Source organism: Cricetulus griseus, chromosome 2 (assembly GCF_003668045.3).
Source record: "Cricetulus griseus strain 17A/GY chromosome 2, alternate assembly CriGri-PICRH-1.0, whole genome shotgun sequence".
NCBI lineage: Eukaryota > Metazoa > Chordata > Mammalia > Rodentia > Cricetidae > Cricetulus > Cricetulus griseus.
In genome coordinates this window covers 89,974,209-89,989,895 of record NC_048595.1, presented here as the reverse complement: position 1 = coordinate 89,989,895, position 15,687 = coordinate 89,974,209, and the positions used below count along the sequence as shown (strand labels likewise).

The following is a 15,687-nucleotide window of genomic DNA, read 5'->3' as shown; positions in this document are numbered from 1 at the left end:
TTAAAGCTTTCTCTTCTTCATCTCAGCACAGTTTGTGAGATTCATTGAAGTCACTGTGGGCCACACTATTTCATTCTTCCTCATAGAGTATTGTATAGCCATATGTATTAAAGTTTGCAGTACAAAGTGTTAGTCTGCATTGCTTTTGATGAGCATTTGGATTGTTTTCTCTTTGGGGCTGTTATAAACAATGGTGCCATGGATATGTGTTTAAGTGTCCCCCACCACACACATAGGTACTTTCAAGAATGGAATTGTTTCCCACATTTAATGAGCTTGAGTTGTCTTACATTTCACCAGTATTTGCTATAATCCTTCCTTTTCATTTTAGTCATTTTGAAAAGCATTCCTATTACATTTTTAGCTATTATTGTTTGTGTGTCTGTACGCAATGGGGTTGTGCATGTGTCGTGGTACACAGTGAGGTTAGAGAACAAGTTTGTGGAGTCAGTTGTTGCCTTTTATATTATGTGTGTTGTGGGAATTGAAGGCAGGGCACCCTGCTTACACAGCAATCACCTTTACCTGCAGAGACGTCTCACCAGTCCTAGTATTCCCAATTATGGTTTAGATTGTATTTTTAGGATTGCTATCTGATATGAGCATGTCCTCATGTATTTACTGGCTGTTTTGACAACCCCTTTGTTGTTGTTATTGTGCTGGGGAACCAAGGGCCTTCAGACTGGATACCCCCTTTATGTTTGTTTGTAACATTTTTGTTCTTTTTTTTTTTTTTTTGTATTCAACTTTCCTTTTAAAAAAGACTGATTTCTTTACTATTATTTATAACAGGTTTAATCTACTTTGTATAAGAAGTATATTTCTTAAAGATGATAATGAAAAGCTAGTTATTTTAATGTAATTTTTCCCTTTTAGGATTTATGATTTTATTTTTTGAGAATTTCATGTCTGATTACTATTGTTACATCATTTTCACCCTCATTTAATCTTATTCATCATTAAAAATTATATAGCTGAATTTGTGTGTGTGTGTCTGAGGGAGAGAGAGAGAGAGAGAGAGAGAGAGAGAGAGAGAGAGAGAGTACCTTTTGGACAGCAAATTCATTTGGGAGGCTAATGTTTTTATGTGGTGGTTTGTTTGTTTGCTTTTCAGCTCTTTACCTGTTTGGAAGAAAACCTTGTTCAGTTCTAGCTTAGAGTAGTTTTATATGGCTAGCCATCCAAACTTCCTTGTCTCTGAGCTGTCTTCTTGCTTTATCAGCTTGAGGTTTTTTCTCACCTTTCTGCCTGGGCAATGCTTGACCACATTCTACTCAAGCCAATACACAGTACATCATCTGGTTTAGGATGGATTTCTTAGTCTCAGCTATGATCTAACTGACCAGACTTGCCTGCCGCCCGCTCTAATTAAGCTAGTCTCCATATCCTTATGTCTAATTTTATCCTCAGCCTCTCTTCTCATTATGGATTTGCAGCAACTGGTGACCAGTTATCTCTTAGTTGGGAAAGGAGGGTCCCCTTATTTAGAACACGCCCTAGCTAATCTTAGTTTTTACTTTGGCTTGTCAAGGTTAGGTGAAGTGAGAGTATCAGAGGCCATGTTAAGCATTCTTTTCTGCACCAAACAAGTTCTATTTTTAGCATAAGTGACTTCCAGTTGAGAGAATGTAAAAGAGATACACAAAAGCTTGGGAACATGCCATGTTCAAAGCCACTCTATCATCTCCAAGTATCATAGGGAGCATTATCGCTATTTGTTTTGGGGAATTAATGATTATTATTAACTAACATTAAAAATAAAATAAAAAACAAAACACAAACAGGAAGAGAGAATAAAGAAAAAAATCAATATCTTTTCTTGGAGTGCTAAAGACAATTTTTGGTTTTTGTATGATGTGTGTATACATGTTTGAATGTGTGTGAGCACACATGTGGGCATGTGTGTTTCCATGCAGAGGTCCAAATTTGACGTGAGATACCTTCCTGGATTTCTCTCTACTTTATTTGTTGAGACCGAGTCTCTTCCTGAACCCAGAGAGGCCAGTTCTGGCTGGTCTATCTATACAGCACTTGTACTGGGGAACCCCTATTTCTGCCTCCCGAGTCCTGGAATTACAATCGCAGAACCTGCCTGGCTTTTATGTGGATTCTCCTGCCCTCTACCTTCCCCACCAAGCCATCTTTCCACCCCGACCTAGACAATTTCATTGGACATTCAAAAGTGTGTAGGCGCCTAAATGCAGTAATTAGTCTGCTCATCGTTTCCATCAGGACAAGCAGGTAATGGGCTGGGAATGAAGCTCAATGGTATAGCAAATGTGCCTAGCAAATGTGATGCCATAATTTTAACTCCCAGCACCCAGGGTGTGGTGTGGGGAATCAAGATGAATGCACTAGATACAAGTTTGAGGCCTCGGATGTGGTATTTCTATTCATGACAAGCGAAATTATTCAGACAGTCTTGATGTTATTAGATAAATACTGGTTCATCATAACTGGCCATCATTGAGGGCTTTCTATGAGCTATGCACTATTCTTCATATATATTACTATACTTTTGCAAAAACATGGGTTCTAGAGTTTACTTTTACTGTTTTAGAAATGAGAAACAAGCAGAGAGGCACTCTCCCCTGGTAATTTTGTTAGCAAGCAGAAGACTCAAACATCTGGCTTCAGCACTTGCCTCTCAATTTTTCTATTTCAAGCACATTCCTGTTACGTAGCATTAGTAGAATGAAAAGAGAAGGAAAGTACCTTCTAAATTCCCTCAGTGGCTGACACTGTCAAGCGATTTCCATGCATATCTCTTAATTTTGAAAACAATACTGAAACAGAGCTGTGATTTCTATGTTAAGGGTAGGACAGACTTAAAGAGATTGGTCAACAGCCTTCCATAATAGAACACAGGGAGTGTTCCAAGCTTTTACCATGCTACATGAGATGAGACATTTTGTCCAAGTCCTTTGGTAGTCAAGGATGAAATTGATGTGCTGCTAATTGTAGAGTAGTGCCAAAGGGAGCCAAAGGGGGACTTTGTAGAGGAGGATTTCCCTATTGTGAGCCATTGGGCCCCATCTGAAAGATGAGATATTAATTTGTCAGGTGAATGAATACTATAACTAACCTGTTTTTCACCCGAGATAATGGAAATCAGAAAAACTTGAATAGTATTTTTAAAGCTGTACTCCAGTTTAATAAATTGCTTAGGGGGTGAATTGACATGGATTTTCAAGTTTAAACACGTTTGGAAATTATCTCTTTCTTAGATGTAAGAAGCTCTGCTATTAAAATATTCTCCTTGGTTTTTATTTATTTACTTATATATTTATTCACTTACTTAGTTTTAGACAGGGCTCATTATGTAGCCCTCATTGGCCTAGAGCTCACCAGCATTCCTGAGCACTGGGCTTACAGATGCATGTCATCACAGTCAGCTTCTTAGTTGTTTCTTTAAGCTAAGGAAACTTACCATCAGGTTTTTAAACAAAACCTTAAGAAGATACTGTAAGAATTCAGGCATTATGCTGGCCTACCTCTGTCACTTGGCAGAATGCACTCAGGCAGTACTCTGGTCAGCCCAGGGTTCCATGAGACAGACCTCCACCCCCACCCTCACTTATGCTCTCTTTTCGGCTCTGCTGTCTTTTAGGCTTCTTTTAGGCTCTACTCTCTTTCAGGCTCTTCTCTTTTCATTCTCCTCTCTTTCTGCTCGTGTTCTCTCTTCCCGCTGTTCCCCTGGGTAGACAGGACTTTTCCTGTCTCTCTCTTCCCTTCTGTCCTCTCTCTATCTCTGTGTCTCTTGACCTCTTTTCTCCACCCCTCCACCCCCGCTCCGCCCCACCCCTACCCCCGCTCCGCCCTTCTGATAAAACTTCTCACTTAAACTCTGCCTGTGTGGCGTGTTTGTCCCTCTGCCCTGGTCATCTTCGCGCCATGGAATCTGCCATGGTCCCCACTGCAAAGGTCTCCCCTCAAGCTTTATCCTAACAGATACAGCTTCATGGATGTTACTAATAGACTCTCACGTTTTTCAGATTTTATATTTCACAAGATTTACAGAGAACATATAGTTCTTTAAATAGGATTGACGTGGTCCGTGGAGTGTATATTCTACCTTACATGACGATTCTGCTAATACCGATTTAGAATATGTGTGATGTATACATACATATTCTGTAAGAAAGCTATGCTATTTTGGTCTCAGGTAATGGGGTATGTGTTTCTGGATACTTGTCACATGGGCAGCTTACAATGGAATGATTTTCCTCTGTTACTGGTAGGGAATGCACTTGCAGTTTCACAGGGTCTATTTCTAGACCCCATTGACTCTGATATCCAGTTCTCATTGTGAGAACACAAAGAGTTTTGTCTCTGTTTGCTTTCATACTACTGCTACATAAGGTGGATTTGTTTTCTTCTGTTTTAAGACACAGTAGTTAAGAAGCAGGTGCTCAAGGGCTGACCATGAAGGTGCATGCTTTGAATCCCAGCACTCAGAAGAAAGAGGCAGGTGCATATAAGTGAGTTCCAGGCTAGCCTGATCTACATAATGATACCATCTGGAAAACAACAAAACAGGACGCAGGTGTTGAAGCCAGACATCCCAACTTCCCCATTTTCTGGAGGAATTGCCTGTATCCAGACACCTTTATGAATTCCTGTGTAGGAGTCTTTTTATTTGTCCAATCATTAAGTACTCATTTAGTTCATGTTGCTGGTGCACTGGGTAAATCAAGCCACCTACACAAATCATAGGCATCTTGTGGGTACCCAGCTGCGTATGTATGAATTTTCTTTCCAACCTTTTGTCATCTCCATCCTTTGCCCGTTTTCTGGAGTCGAAGCTATTAACTGGGACTTATTTCCTTAGCTTTCTCCTTAGAGCCCTAAGACAAAAGACACTACTTGCTCATTCTAAAATGAGAAGCTAGCCTGACTACGCAGGATGAATAAAGTAAACAGCTGGTTCTGGGATCTTCATAACCAACAGTCTGAGCAGTGGGAAAGCTACAGGGAAATTTGTGGAAGGGAATTCAGAGGGTAGAGTGATTGCTTTCCTACTTCTGTATGAGGAAAGACGAGGATCCCTTTCCTGTTTCAGTCTCTCTCTAAACAGATAAAGGACTATTTTATCTCACACAAAGAAGGTCAGAGAGACATTACTGATACATTTGGTTATATGCTATTTTCCCTTATGGTCACAAGACCGCTGCTCAAGGCTGAAGACAGGCATTTTCCCCTCATTGGTTAACTTTTCTGTCTTTCCATTATTACTATTGTGTTTTTATTTCCTGCAGCTTTATTGCAGATCTTGAGGGTAGACATTATCAGTCTTTCCCCTTTGTTCTTCTTCACTTAGTTTCAGAAGCTGATAACAGAATCCCCCTTCCATTTAACTTGCCAATATTTTAATAAATATATCCCTTACTGAGAGGCTGGGTAAGCCACATTTAATTTTTAATCTAACACACAGAGGATATTCATGTTGGATTCATCGTGTGTGGTGTCTGTTATGACTGTAGACAGCAAGAGACCATGGTACATGGAGATCTACAGCATAAACAGCAGACACCTGTGAATGAGTTAGCATTGGGACCCACCTAAGAAAGCCTAAAAAACAAGACTAAAAGGAAAATCCAAACCAAACCTATAACAATACTTACAAGCTGGGAAGTTGTCTTAGGGTTTCTTATTGCTGTGAAAAGAGACCATGACCACAGCAACTCTTATAAAGAAAGTATTTAATCGAGGAGCTCACTTAAGTTTCAGAGGGTCAGTCAACCATCGTCATGGCAGGGAGCATCGCAGGGAGCATGGCAGCACACAGGCAGAGGTGGTGTTGGAGCTGATACAGCTATGTCTTGGAGGCAACAGGAAAGCAACTGACACACTGGGTGGTATCCTGAGCATAGGAAACTTCAAAGCCTGCCCCCTACAGTGACACACTTCCTCCAACAAATCCATACCCACTCCAACAAAGCCACACCTCCTAACAGTGCCACCCCCATGAGATTATGGGAGACAATTACTTTCAAACTACCACATTCAAACTACCACAGAAGTCTTATTCTTTTTCTCTAACTGTGCCCTCCATCTGCCCACTGAGCATCCTGACCATAGAGAAATAGAAGATGGAAGGGGAGAAGAGAAGCTGGTAGACAATGGAGTCATCCTATGGCCTTCCCTCATTGATTATATTAGACAGGTACCTCTGAGCTGTTGGGAGGGGAACCCTGATACTTTTAACTGTTATGGACTTTTTCTTTAGTATCTTAAATGAGGAGAATGCGATGGGATATGCTGGGTGATGTTAAAGGATAAGATGAAGTACTGATGCTTCTTCAAAGGTCTTCTTGGTTCTCTTCTGGCCTTTCCACTGCTATAGTATCAATCAAGAAAGGAGAACCTTAGTGGTGTTTGAGCTTTGTACAATAGGAGAGAAAAATTGAGAGGCAAGTGCTGAAGCCAGATGTTTGAGTCTTCTGCTTGCTAACAAAATTACCAGGGGAGAGTGCCTCTCTGCTTAAGAGGGACTGGTAGTAAAAGAATAAAAAAGTCTCGTTTGTTACTCACTGTCTTTGTGTCCACCCTCTAGCACTAGTTTAAAATAAGTGGGTTAAAGAAAATGACAATGTGTGCTGGGGTTGTAGGTTAGTTAGTGGAGGCTTGCTAACAATATGCACTGATGCCCTGGGTTTAATCCCCAACACCATCAAAAACCAGACATCAAGATAAGGAGTTCAAGGGCTGGAGAGATGGTTCAGAGGTTAAGAGCACCGACTGCTCTTCCAGAGGTCCTGAGTTCAGTTCCCAGCAACCACATGGTGGCTCACAACCATCCATAATGAGATCTGGTGTCTTCTTCTGGTGTGTAAATATACATGGAAGCAGAATGTTGTATACATAGTAAATAAAACACTCATATGCATAAAAATGCATTAAAAATTTAGAAGACAGAAACAAAAATATAAAAGGCTAAAAGTGATAACATTTATAGTCAGAAGGTACAATTTGTACTTAACTGGAGCCTTAGAGAAGAGACAGAAAGGGACAAGGGCAATAGCAAAAAGAGATAAGAATTTTCAAAAACTGATGGAAAATTCTTTCACAGCATTGCTGGCCACTGTGGTTCATACAATGCAACTGCAGCATTCAGAAGGTACATGCAGGAGACCACCAAGAGTTCAAGGTCAGCCTGGTCTTGCCAACCAGTACTACGCATGTGACCTTGTCTCAAAAAAAAGATAAGGAGTTCAAGGATAAAATAATAATAATAATGATGATAATAACAATAATAAATTATTAGAAGTTCAAGGTTATCCTCAGCTACATAGTGAGTTTTCAGAGCCAGTTTCTGTTATGTGAGATGCTGCATCACAAAAAGAAGAGAGACAGAGAGAGACAGAGAGAGACAGAGAGAGAGAGAGAGAGAGAGAGAGAGAGAGAGAGAGAGAGAGAGAGAGAGGGACAGACCGACAGACAGACAGACACTAGGCTGTATCTTTTGCTATGGCTGGCTGGCTGGCTGACTCTCTCTCTCTCTCCAAGAGATTGCCTCAGACCTATAACAGTGTCTTATATCTGAACCACGTGATCCAGCTTCTTTCCAAACCCCGAGTGTATTAACCAGGGAAGGATATCTTTCTTCCTCATGCCAGGTAGGCTATTTCTCCTGGCAATGTTGACTGAGGTAGGTGCACAGTATGAGTGATGTTAGCACTAAGTATGGTCAGTAACTGAGAGAAGGCCCTGACCCTCTGCTGTTGTGAGGACAAAAAAATGTCCTGCCCTTTTTTCCTTCTTCAATGTGATGTTCAACTCATCCTCACTTTTGTGGGGTTCAGTAACTTCCTCACTTTGCTTAACCTTCCCAGAATGACTTATTATCTGTACTGGAAATTTCTTAAAATTTTTATTTTATGTATCATTGTGGTGATATATTATTTATGATTTATTAAATCTTTCCTGAGGATTCAGAAAGCAAAGTCAGCCATAGGCCATAGAAGCCAGGCACACACCTTTAATTCTAGCAGACAGAAGCTAGGAGGTGGTAGTACACACCTTTAATCCTAGGACTCAGGAGTAAGAAGTAGATGGATCTCTCTGAGTTCAAGGACACCCAGGGATACACAATCAGTCTAAAAGAGTAACAGATCACACATCTTTAATCCCAGCACTAGAGGGGTATAAAAGATAGAAGCAGGGTCTTCAGTATTCAGTAGGAGGCATTCATTCTCCAGCCACACTGAAGATAGGAAGGATCAGTATCAAGGAAGATAAGAAGACAATCAGTATCAGGATTCTCTAGCTTCGCTGAGGAGAGGCAGCAAGAGCAGCCCTTTCAGCCTGAGGTAGTGGTAAGAGCTAGTGACCCACTACTTTGCTTTTCTGACCTTCTGAACCCCAATATCAGTCTCTGGGTCATTTGCTTTTCATGTTACATATCATCATCATCATCAATTGTCTTAGACAAAGTTGTATTGCAGTGAAGAGACACCATGACCACAGCAACTCTTATAAAGGAAAACATTTAATTGAAAAACATTTAATTGGGGCTTCCTTATAGTTCAGAGGTTTAGTCCATTATTGTCATGGTGGGAAGCATGGCAGCACACAGGCAGACAGGGTGCTGGAGAGGTAGCTGAGAGTTCTACATCTGGATCAGCAGACAGCAGGAAGAGAGAGTGACATGGCCATTTTCATTCAAACCACCACATTATTATTGTTATTGTTTTTGTTATATGTGGGGGGCATGTGCACACAGGCTCATGCTTGCTAAGACAGCTATGGGGAGGTTAGAGGACAACTTCTTGTGGGAGTTGATTCTTTTCTGTCACTGTGGGTTTTGAGGGCTGAATTCAGGTCATCAGGATTGTGCATCAAGGACTTTTACCCACTGAGCCATACTTTGGGTCCTGAAATATTTTTATTTTCTTCAAGTGTCTAGGTTCATGTCCCATTTTTAACAAGTTATGAACTTAATGGATCTCTATTACTTTTGATGAGAGATAGATTGCTACAAGTGTGAATCACGGAGAACTGGCAGCTACTGAATTGTTAACTAACTGGCAGTTTAGCTTTGATGAAAATTATATACTCCCTTTGGTGGCATCAGGTTTTTACTTAGGTAAGTTAGAGAATACTTTTAGTCTAATAGTTTACATAGAAGTATGAGTGTTCTAGTATAATAGTTTATACTAGAAGTATGAGTGACACTGATACTTAGATTTTCATTTCAGGTGTAAGAAATGAGGGGCATGGTCATATTTTCCCAGATATAACACCAGAGGTATTACCAAATACATACTGAGTAGAGTTAAGTGAATTCTCAGACCCACTTGATCACTGAAGCCTCATTGTGCTGATTGGAAGAGGTAGGTATTTTGAGTGTGACCAGTATTCTCTGGTTAACTCTCTTGTATAATTCTGAACATTAAAAAGGTTAAATTCAAAGCACATGAGTTTATGTGTCATTTCTTATTATAATCAATTATAGTATAATTGATACAGAGCAGTTATTAAGTGGCTATTAAAATAACTTTAGATGAGGTGATGAGATGGCTCAAGAGTGTAAAGGCATCTGCCACCAATCCTGAGGACCCAAGTTCTATACTGGGCCCCACATGGTGGAAGGTTAGAACTGACTCCCTCCATGGACGTGCTGAGTCACGTACTCTTCTATATATACATACTTCCACACACAAAATAAATAAGTGTAAAAAATTTAAAAATATAGACAAAAACACCTATCTAACATACTAAATAATATGAAACTTTCTTTTTGTGCACTATTAATGGCTCTTAAATTGTGTGTGTGTGTGTGTGTGTGTGTGTGTGTGTGTGTGTGTGTATGTGTGTGTGTGTGATTCCTCAAAGTAAAATGCATGCCACTCAGTATCTAGGAAACATTATTGCAGGAGAGAAAGGAATTGCTATTTGTAATGCTGAGTATGGAGACATTGAACCAGGAAGAAACAAGAGGAAACTCAGACAAAATGGGTTATGAGAATAGTTCTAGAATTAACCTGCTTGGTAATTTTATGGCATGAACACAATGTTTGTATTAACAGAAGTGCATTCTCCAAGAGATCTCTATTCATTTACCAGTGTAGTTCTGGACTGGGCATGATTTTATAATCCTCCCTGCCCTGGGAACATTTTGAAGTGTCTGGAGATATTTTTGATCATCACAATTGGTGTGTGTGTGTGTGTGTGTGTGTGTGTGTGTGTGTGTGTGTGTGCTCTCACATGTGCATGTGTGTATGTACCAGGCATTCTACTAAATATCCTATAATGCCTAGGGCAGTCCCAAATCAAAAAGAATTGCTCAATTCAAATGCCAATGGTGCTGCTGTTGAGAAGCCTGGTTTAGAATATACTAGTTTCACATGTTTCTGAACTAAAAAAAAATCTTTGAAGAGCTTGAGTCAGGAAAGGTCTGGATGCTCCCAGACAAACTTTCCCAAATCTTGCCTTTCTTCTAACCTATTCCTCATCTTCCCTCCTTTTGTTCCCCTTTTCCTCAACTATTCGACATTTCATTCGGCTACATAGTCTATGTAGTGACCAGAAGCAAATATAATAGACACCTACAAAATGTGGGTAGAACTTTGTGTGTGTGTGATATTACTAACACATTTCTTTTAGATCTTAAAAACAATGTCTTTAGGTACCAGGTGGATGTGGTCAAGCTTAGTTTTATACTTGTATGGTGAAACAAATGTCAGGGAACCTCTAAAACACATGGAAAGAACTAATAAAACCTTGCATGTTTCTTTTTTTTTTTTAGAATTCTTTTTTATTTAAATTAGAAACAAGCTTGTTTTACATATCAATCCCAGTTCCCTCTCCCTCCCTTCCTTCTCTGCCCCCCACGGACTCCCTATCCCATCCCCTTTCTGCTCCCCAAGAAGGGTGAGGCCTTCCATGGGGATCGTCAAAGTCTGTCATATCATTTGGAGAAGGGACTAGACCCTCCCCTGTGTTTCTAGGCTGAGAGAATATCCCTCTATGCGGAATGGTCTCCCACAGTCCATTCCTGTCCTAGGGATAAATACTGATCCACTACCAGAGGACCATAAATGAACCAGGTCTCCAAACTGACATCCATGTTCAGGGGGTCTGGAACAGTCCTATGCTGATTTCCCAGATATCAGTCTGGGGTTCACGAGCTCCCCCTTGTTCAGGTCAGCTGTTTCTATGGGTTTCTCCAGCCTGGTCTTGACCTCTTTGCTCATCACTCCTCCCTCTCTGGATTCCAGAGTTAAGCTCAGTGTTTAGCTGTGGGTGTCTGCTTCTGCTTCCATCAGCTACTGGATGAAGGCTCATGTTTGTCTTTTTGCGACTGGGTTACCTAATTCAGGATGGTTTCTTCTAGTTCCATCAATTTGCCTGGTTTAATACTCTGATGACTCTCTTCTTTCCATGGGTGGAGGCCGAGCCTGGATGGGCTGTTCTGCTTGGACAGGTTCCCCAGTGCACAGTCCCCAGTCCTCAGGAGGCTCTGACCTTTCGTGTTTCTTATTTTGTTATTTTTTTATAACAAAGTGTGCCAGAGGTTTAGAAAAATGTTTCTGTATAGAAGGTGTTTGCTTAGAAAAGCAAATAGAAAAGCATTTTAACAAGGCCATTGTTTCTTGTCAGGTTACCAAATGCAGAAAGTTATTACCATTTTCTTACATTCTAAGCACCTAGTTTTTAATGACAGTGCCTCTGGTATACAGTGCTTGGTACAAAGCATGTATGTAGATAACGTTTGCTAAATGAGTTATATCAAAGGTTAAATTCAGGTGGAAAATGGTGAATTGCTTTTTTGCAGCAATACTTAAGAGTAGTCATCTGCCTCTTCCTTCAGTAGCTCGTGCGCTTATGTATTCCAGCGCGATCTGTTGGCATGTCAAATGAAAGCATGCCAAACTCACACTTCCTTCTTACCCAGACTTAGTTCTTTTCCTTTATTTCTAGTTCTTTTTTGCAACCAACTTTCCCAAATTGCCCCTTTTCTTGTTTTTTTTCAAACCCGATTGTTTTTGCTGCCTTTACAAGTGGGGTTTGTGGGGCGGTGGTGACACACGCCTTTAGTCCCAGCACTTGGGGAGGCAGAGGCAGGCGGATCTCTGTGAGTTCTAGGCCAGCCTGGTCTCCAGAGCGAGTTCAGGACAGGCTTCAAAGATACACAGAGAAATCCTGTCTCGAAAAACCAGAAAACAGAACAAAACAAACAAACAAACAAACAAACAACCCCCTCCCCCCAACAAGCTACAAGTGGAGTTTGCATCCATCTTGGACAGTCTTTCCCTACCTGGATCTCTGCCCTTAAGACCCACATTAACTACCTTTTGTCTTGGACCAGTGAGTGCACTCTGATTTCCCTTGCCTCTTCCCATAAATCTTTGTTGTTGGATTGCAATTTCAGTGCCCTGCCATCTTCTTCACCAGAATAACCCAATTTAGCACAATTGGTTTTTGGTAAACAAGATTGAGTACAATGTAGCGATTGATCAAGAGTTTAAACCATATTGGTTTTATTGTGAGACTCTTTTTTTAAAAGTTCTTTTCTAACTTCATTCTCATCTGTAGTGCAGCAAACATACCTCTTAGAATTTGCAGACCAGCTCTTAATACATTATGCATTTTCCTAACGAACTGCCTTGGCATGGCACCCATACTTTGTTTTTTTTTCGAGACAGGGTTTTTCTGTAGCTTTGGAGTCTGCCCAGGAACTCGCTCTTGTAGACCAGGTGGGCCTCGAACTCACAGAGATTTGCCTGCTTCTGCTTTCAGAGTGCTGGGACTAAAGGCACAAGTCACCACCGGCCGGCCGGCACCCATACTTTTTATGCTTTGTGAAATTCTGTTTATCCTTTAAAAAAAATTTCCTCTGGGAAAACGCGTTTCATGAGGCTATGGATAAAACATTACTGTTTTATTTTTCATATCTTCAGTAGGTAACAAAGCGAGTTACATCGTGGTTGTTTAATAGAAGGGGAACCGCATCCATTTACATAAAAGAAATCTGACTCTTAGAGTCGCCCCTCGGGTCAGTAGGCATGGACCACCACGGAGAAGATGCTGTACCTTCATTAGAAGAACCAGGGCCAAGCCCCATCTCATCCTCTGGCCCCGCCTTTCGTTCCTGCTCCGGCCACGCCCCCGTTCAGAGCCCCGCCCCCTGGGCTCCAGGGCGCACGCGCAGGGCTGGAGCTGGCGTGGCCGTCCCCTCCCCCAACCCCGCCGCGGGAGGGGAACCGGCAGCCGCGGCTGCTCGGGCCGGCGGGGTCGGTCGTCGTCATGGAATACCTGTGGGATGAGATGACCCTGACCTTCGCCCGCACGTCCATGTTCCCCTTTTTTGACATCGCCCACTACCTGGTGTCGGTGATGGCGCTGAAGCAGCGGCCAGGTGAGTGAAGGGGCCCGACGCGCTGCGGGTTCCGCGTAGTCACTGCTGGGATGGCCGAGGACAGGGACGCCTGAATCCCGGGCAGCCCACCTCTCAGTACAGACCCCCTGACTCTGACCTAGCCTTAGGGAAATGGTGCAGACCCTTCAACAGAACGCCTCAGGTGGGACCGAGCACCTTGCTAGCGTGTTGAACCTTTCGAGTGGGTGGCTTTGCGTTTTCTCAGTCACTAGAGACAGGTAACAGTCACTTGGCATAGTTTAGCATCTGCGAACCGTGTGGGGATGTGATGTGGCTTTCACAACCTTGAGTTTCGTGAACCGCGTGACCAAAGAGCAATGTTTGATTTCCTGTCTCTCACTGGCTTTACTTTTAAAATCACCCCGCTTTTCCATTATTTTTCTGAGTCTCTGTCTTTGAGGTCAGGCATTTATTTCACTGCCTTCTTGCTGTCTGATGCTTTTCCTGGCCCAGAGGGTGAAGTGTGAAGGCTTAAGGATGACTGTCTTACCTCTTATGGACTACTCTTAAGTTTTTGAGAGTTTCTAAGTCCAAGTCATGGTTTGAATTGAAGAACAGAGCAACTGCGTGGGATACTGTTTCTCTGATTAAAAAGAAACTACATTTTTGTTACTACTCTATATCCGAAATGTGATCTTATCTTGTATTGACTAAGTAAGATGTTCTCAAAGTGTGTTTCACTTTTCATGTGCTTCCCTGTCACACGGTGTAAAAATTAATTATTTTCATAATGATATTCAGAGGTTATCATTCTTTTCATTGCCTTTATGAGTGTACAATTAAGTTTCCCAGCGGCCCTGTGACTTCCAGTGTTGTAAGAGATTGAAACAAGTGAGGAGTTCAGCCAGCTGTTTCTGTTTGAAGCTAGATGTTTAGGAGATTGCCTAAATACACAGCAGTGTGTCTTTTCTCACGAAATAGTTTTTGCTTTGGAAAAATAGTTATTTTTAGTAAAGAGCACAGTAACATTTAATGCATTATTTTAGAATTGGTATGTAAAAACTTTAAAAATTGTTGACATTTCTTTTCTCCTTCCTTCCTTCCTTCCTTCCTTCCTTCCTTCCTTCCTTCCTTTCTTCCTTCCTTCCTTTCTTTCTTTTTTGAGACAGGGTTTTTCTGTGGCTTTGGAGGCTGTCCTGGAACTAGCTCTTGTAGACCAGGCTGGTCTCGAACTCACAGATATCCCCCTGCCTCTGCCTCCCAAGTTCTGGGATTAAAGGTATGCACCACCACCGACCAAACTGTTGACATTTCTAAATGCTAAATGTAAAAAAAACCCTCTAGGTTGTTTGTTGTTACTGGAGATGATGCTAGGAAAATGCTCTCCCAGTGGGTGTAGCCCCAGGCCGAGCAACTTTTGAAGTCTTTTTTTTTTTTTTTTTTTTTTTTTTGGTTTTTCCAGACAGGGTTTCTCTGTGTAGCTTTGGAGCCTATCCTTGCACTCACTCTGGAGACCAGGCTGGGCTCCAACTCACAGAGATCCACCTGCCTCTGCCTCCCGAGTGCTGGGATTAAAGGCGTGTGCCACCAACGCCTGGCTTTGAAGTCATTTTTAAGGTATAGTGGTATAGTTTACATAAATATTTACTAAGTTACATGTTTTTCTGATAAAAAGTCATGGAACCGTGATCATGATTAAAATATGATATATTTTTCTCATTTACTCCAAATCGCCTTTGCCCCTTTGTAGATGTCTCTTTCTCCAAACCCTGGCAACCAGGCATACCCTCTTTAAATTTTGGGGTCTATAGACGCCCAAAATTTGAGAACCACTTGGCAAGTTGAATGCTAATAAAAATAGAGGGAAACATATTTTTTCTCCCAATACCAGTAAATGATATTATTCACAGGGAAATGTCTACGCAAGGAGGAATGTATTAGAGTGCTCATTAACTATCAGTAGTGGTTATTTTCAGTCCTCAACATCTTGTTAGTTTCATAGTCAGCAAACAGTTTTCATTTGCATTTTTCGTGGTTACTAATGTGTGTGTTTCCTCGGTTTATTGGTCATTAGTATTTAATTCCTGTAAATGCCTAATATCTTTTGCTTGTTCTACGGGGATGTAGATTGTTGTTTTACTTTGTTGATTTCTCTTCATGCATCATGGACATCCTATTGTAAGTGCTAAAGCTTTTCATTTTGTTTTTTGCTCTCATTAAATTTCGCTTTTAGTGCAGAAGTTTTAAAAACTTCATGGTTAAATCTATGTATTTTTTAAATAGATCTTCTTTATGACTTCTAGGATTTGTATATTGTTTCACGAAGGCCTGTCCCATGCTGAGGACTATAGAAATACTTATTT

At 41.3% G+C, this 15,687-nt stretch overlaps 1 protein-coding gene across 1 annotated transcript in view; it reads left to right on the top strand.

Moving 5' to 3' along the window:
* Positions 1-13,166: 13,166 nt before the first annotated feature.
* The window catches only part of Tmem38b (transmembrane protein 38B), a 33,413-nt gene continuing 30,892 nt past the window's right edge, over positions 13,167-15,687 (top strand). The window contains exon 1 of the mRNA XM_027403070.2: positions 13,167-13,363. Within this exon, the coding sequence (XP_027258871.1) occupies positions 13,252-13,363 (112 nt within the window). The 5' untranslated portion in view covers positions 13,167-13,251. The remainder of the gene's footprint in view (positions 13,364-15,687) is intronic.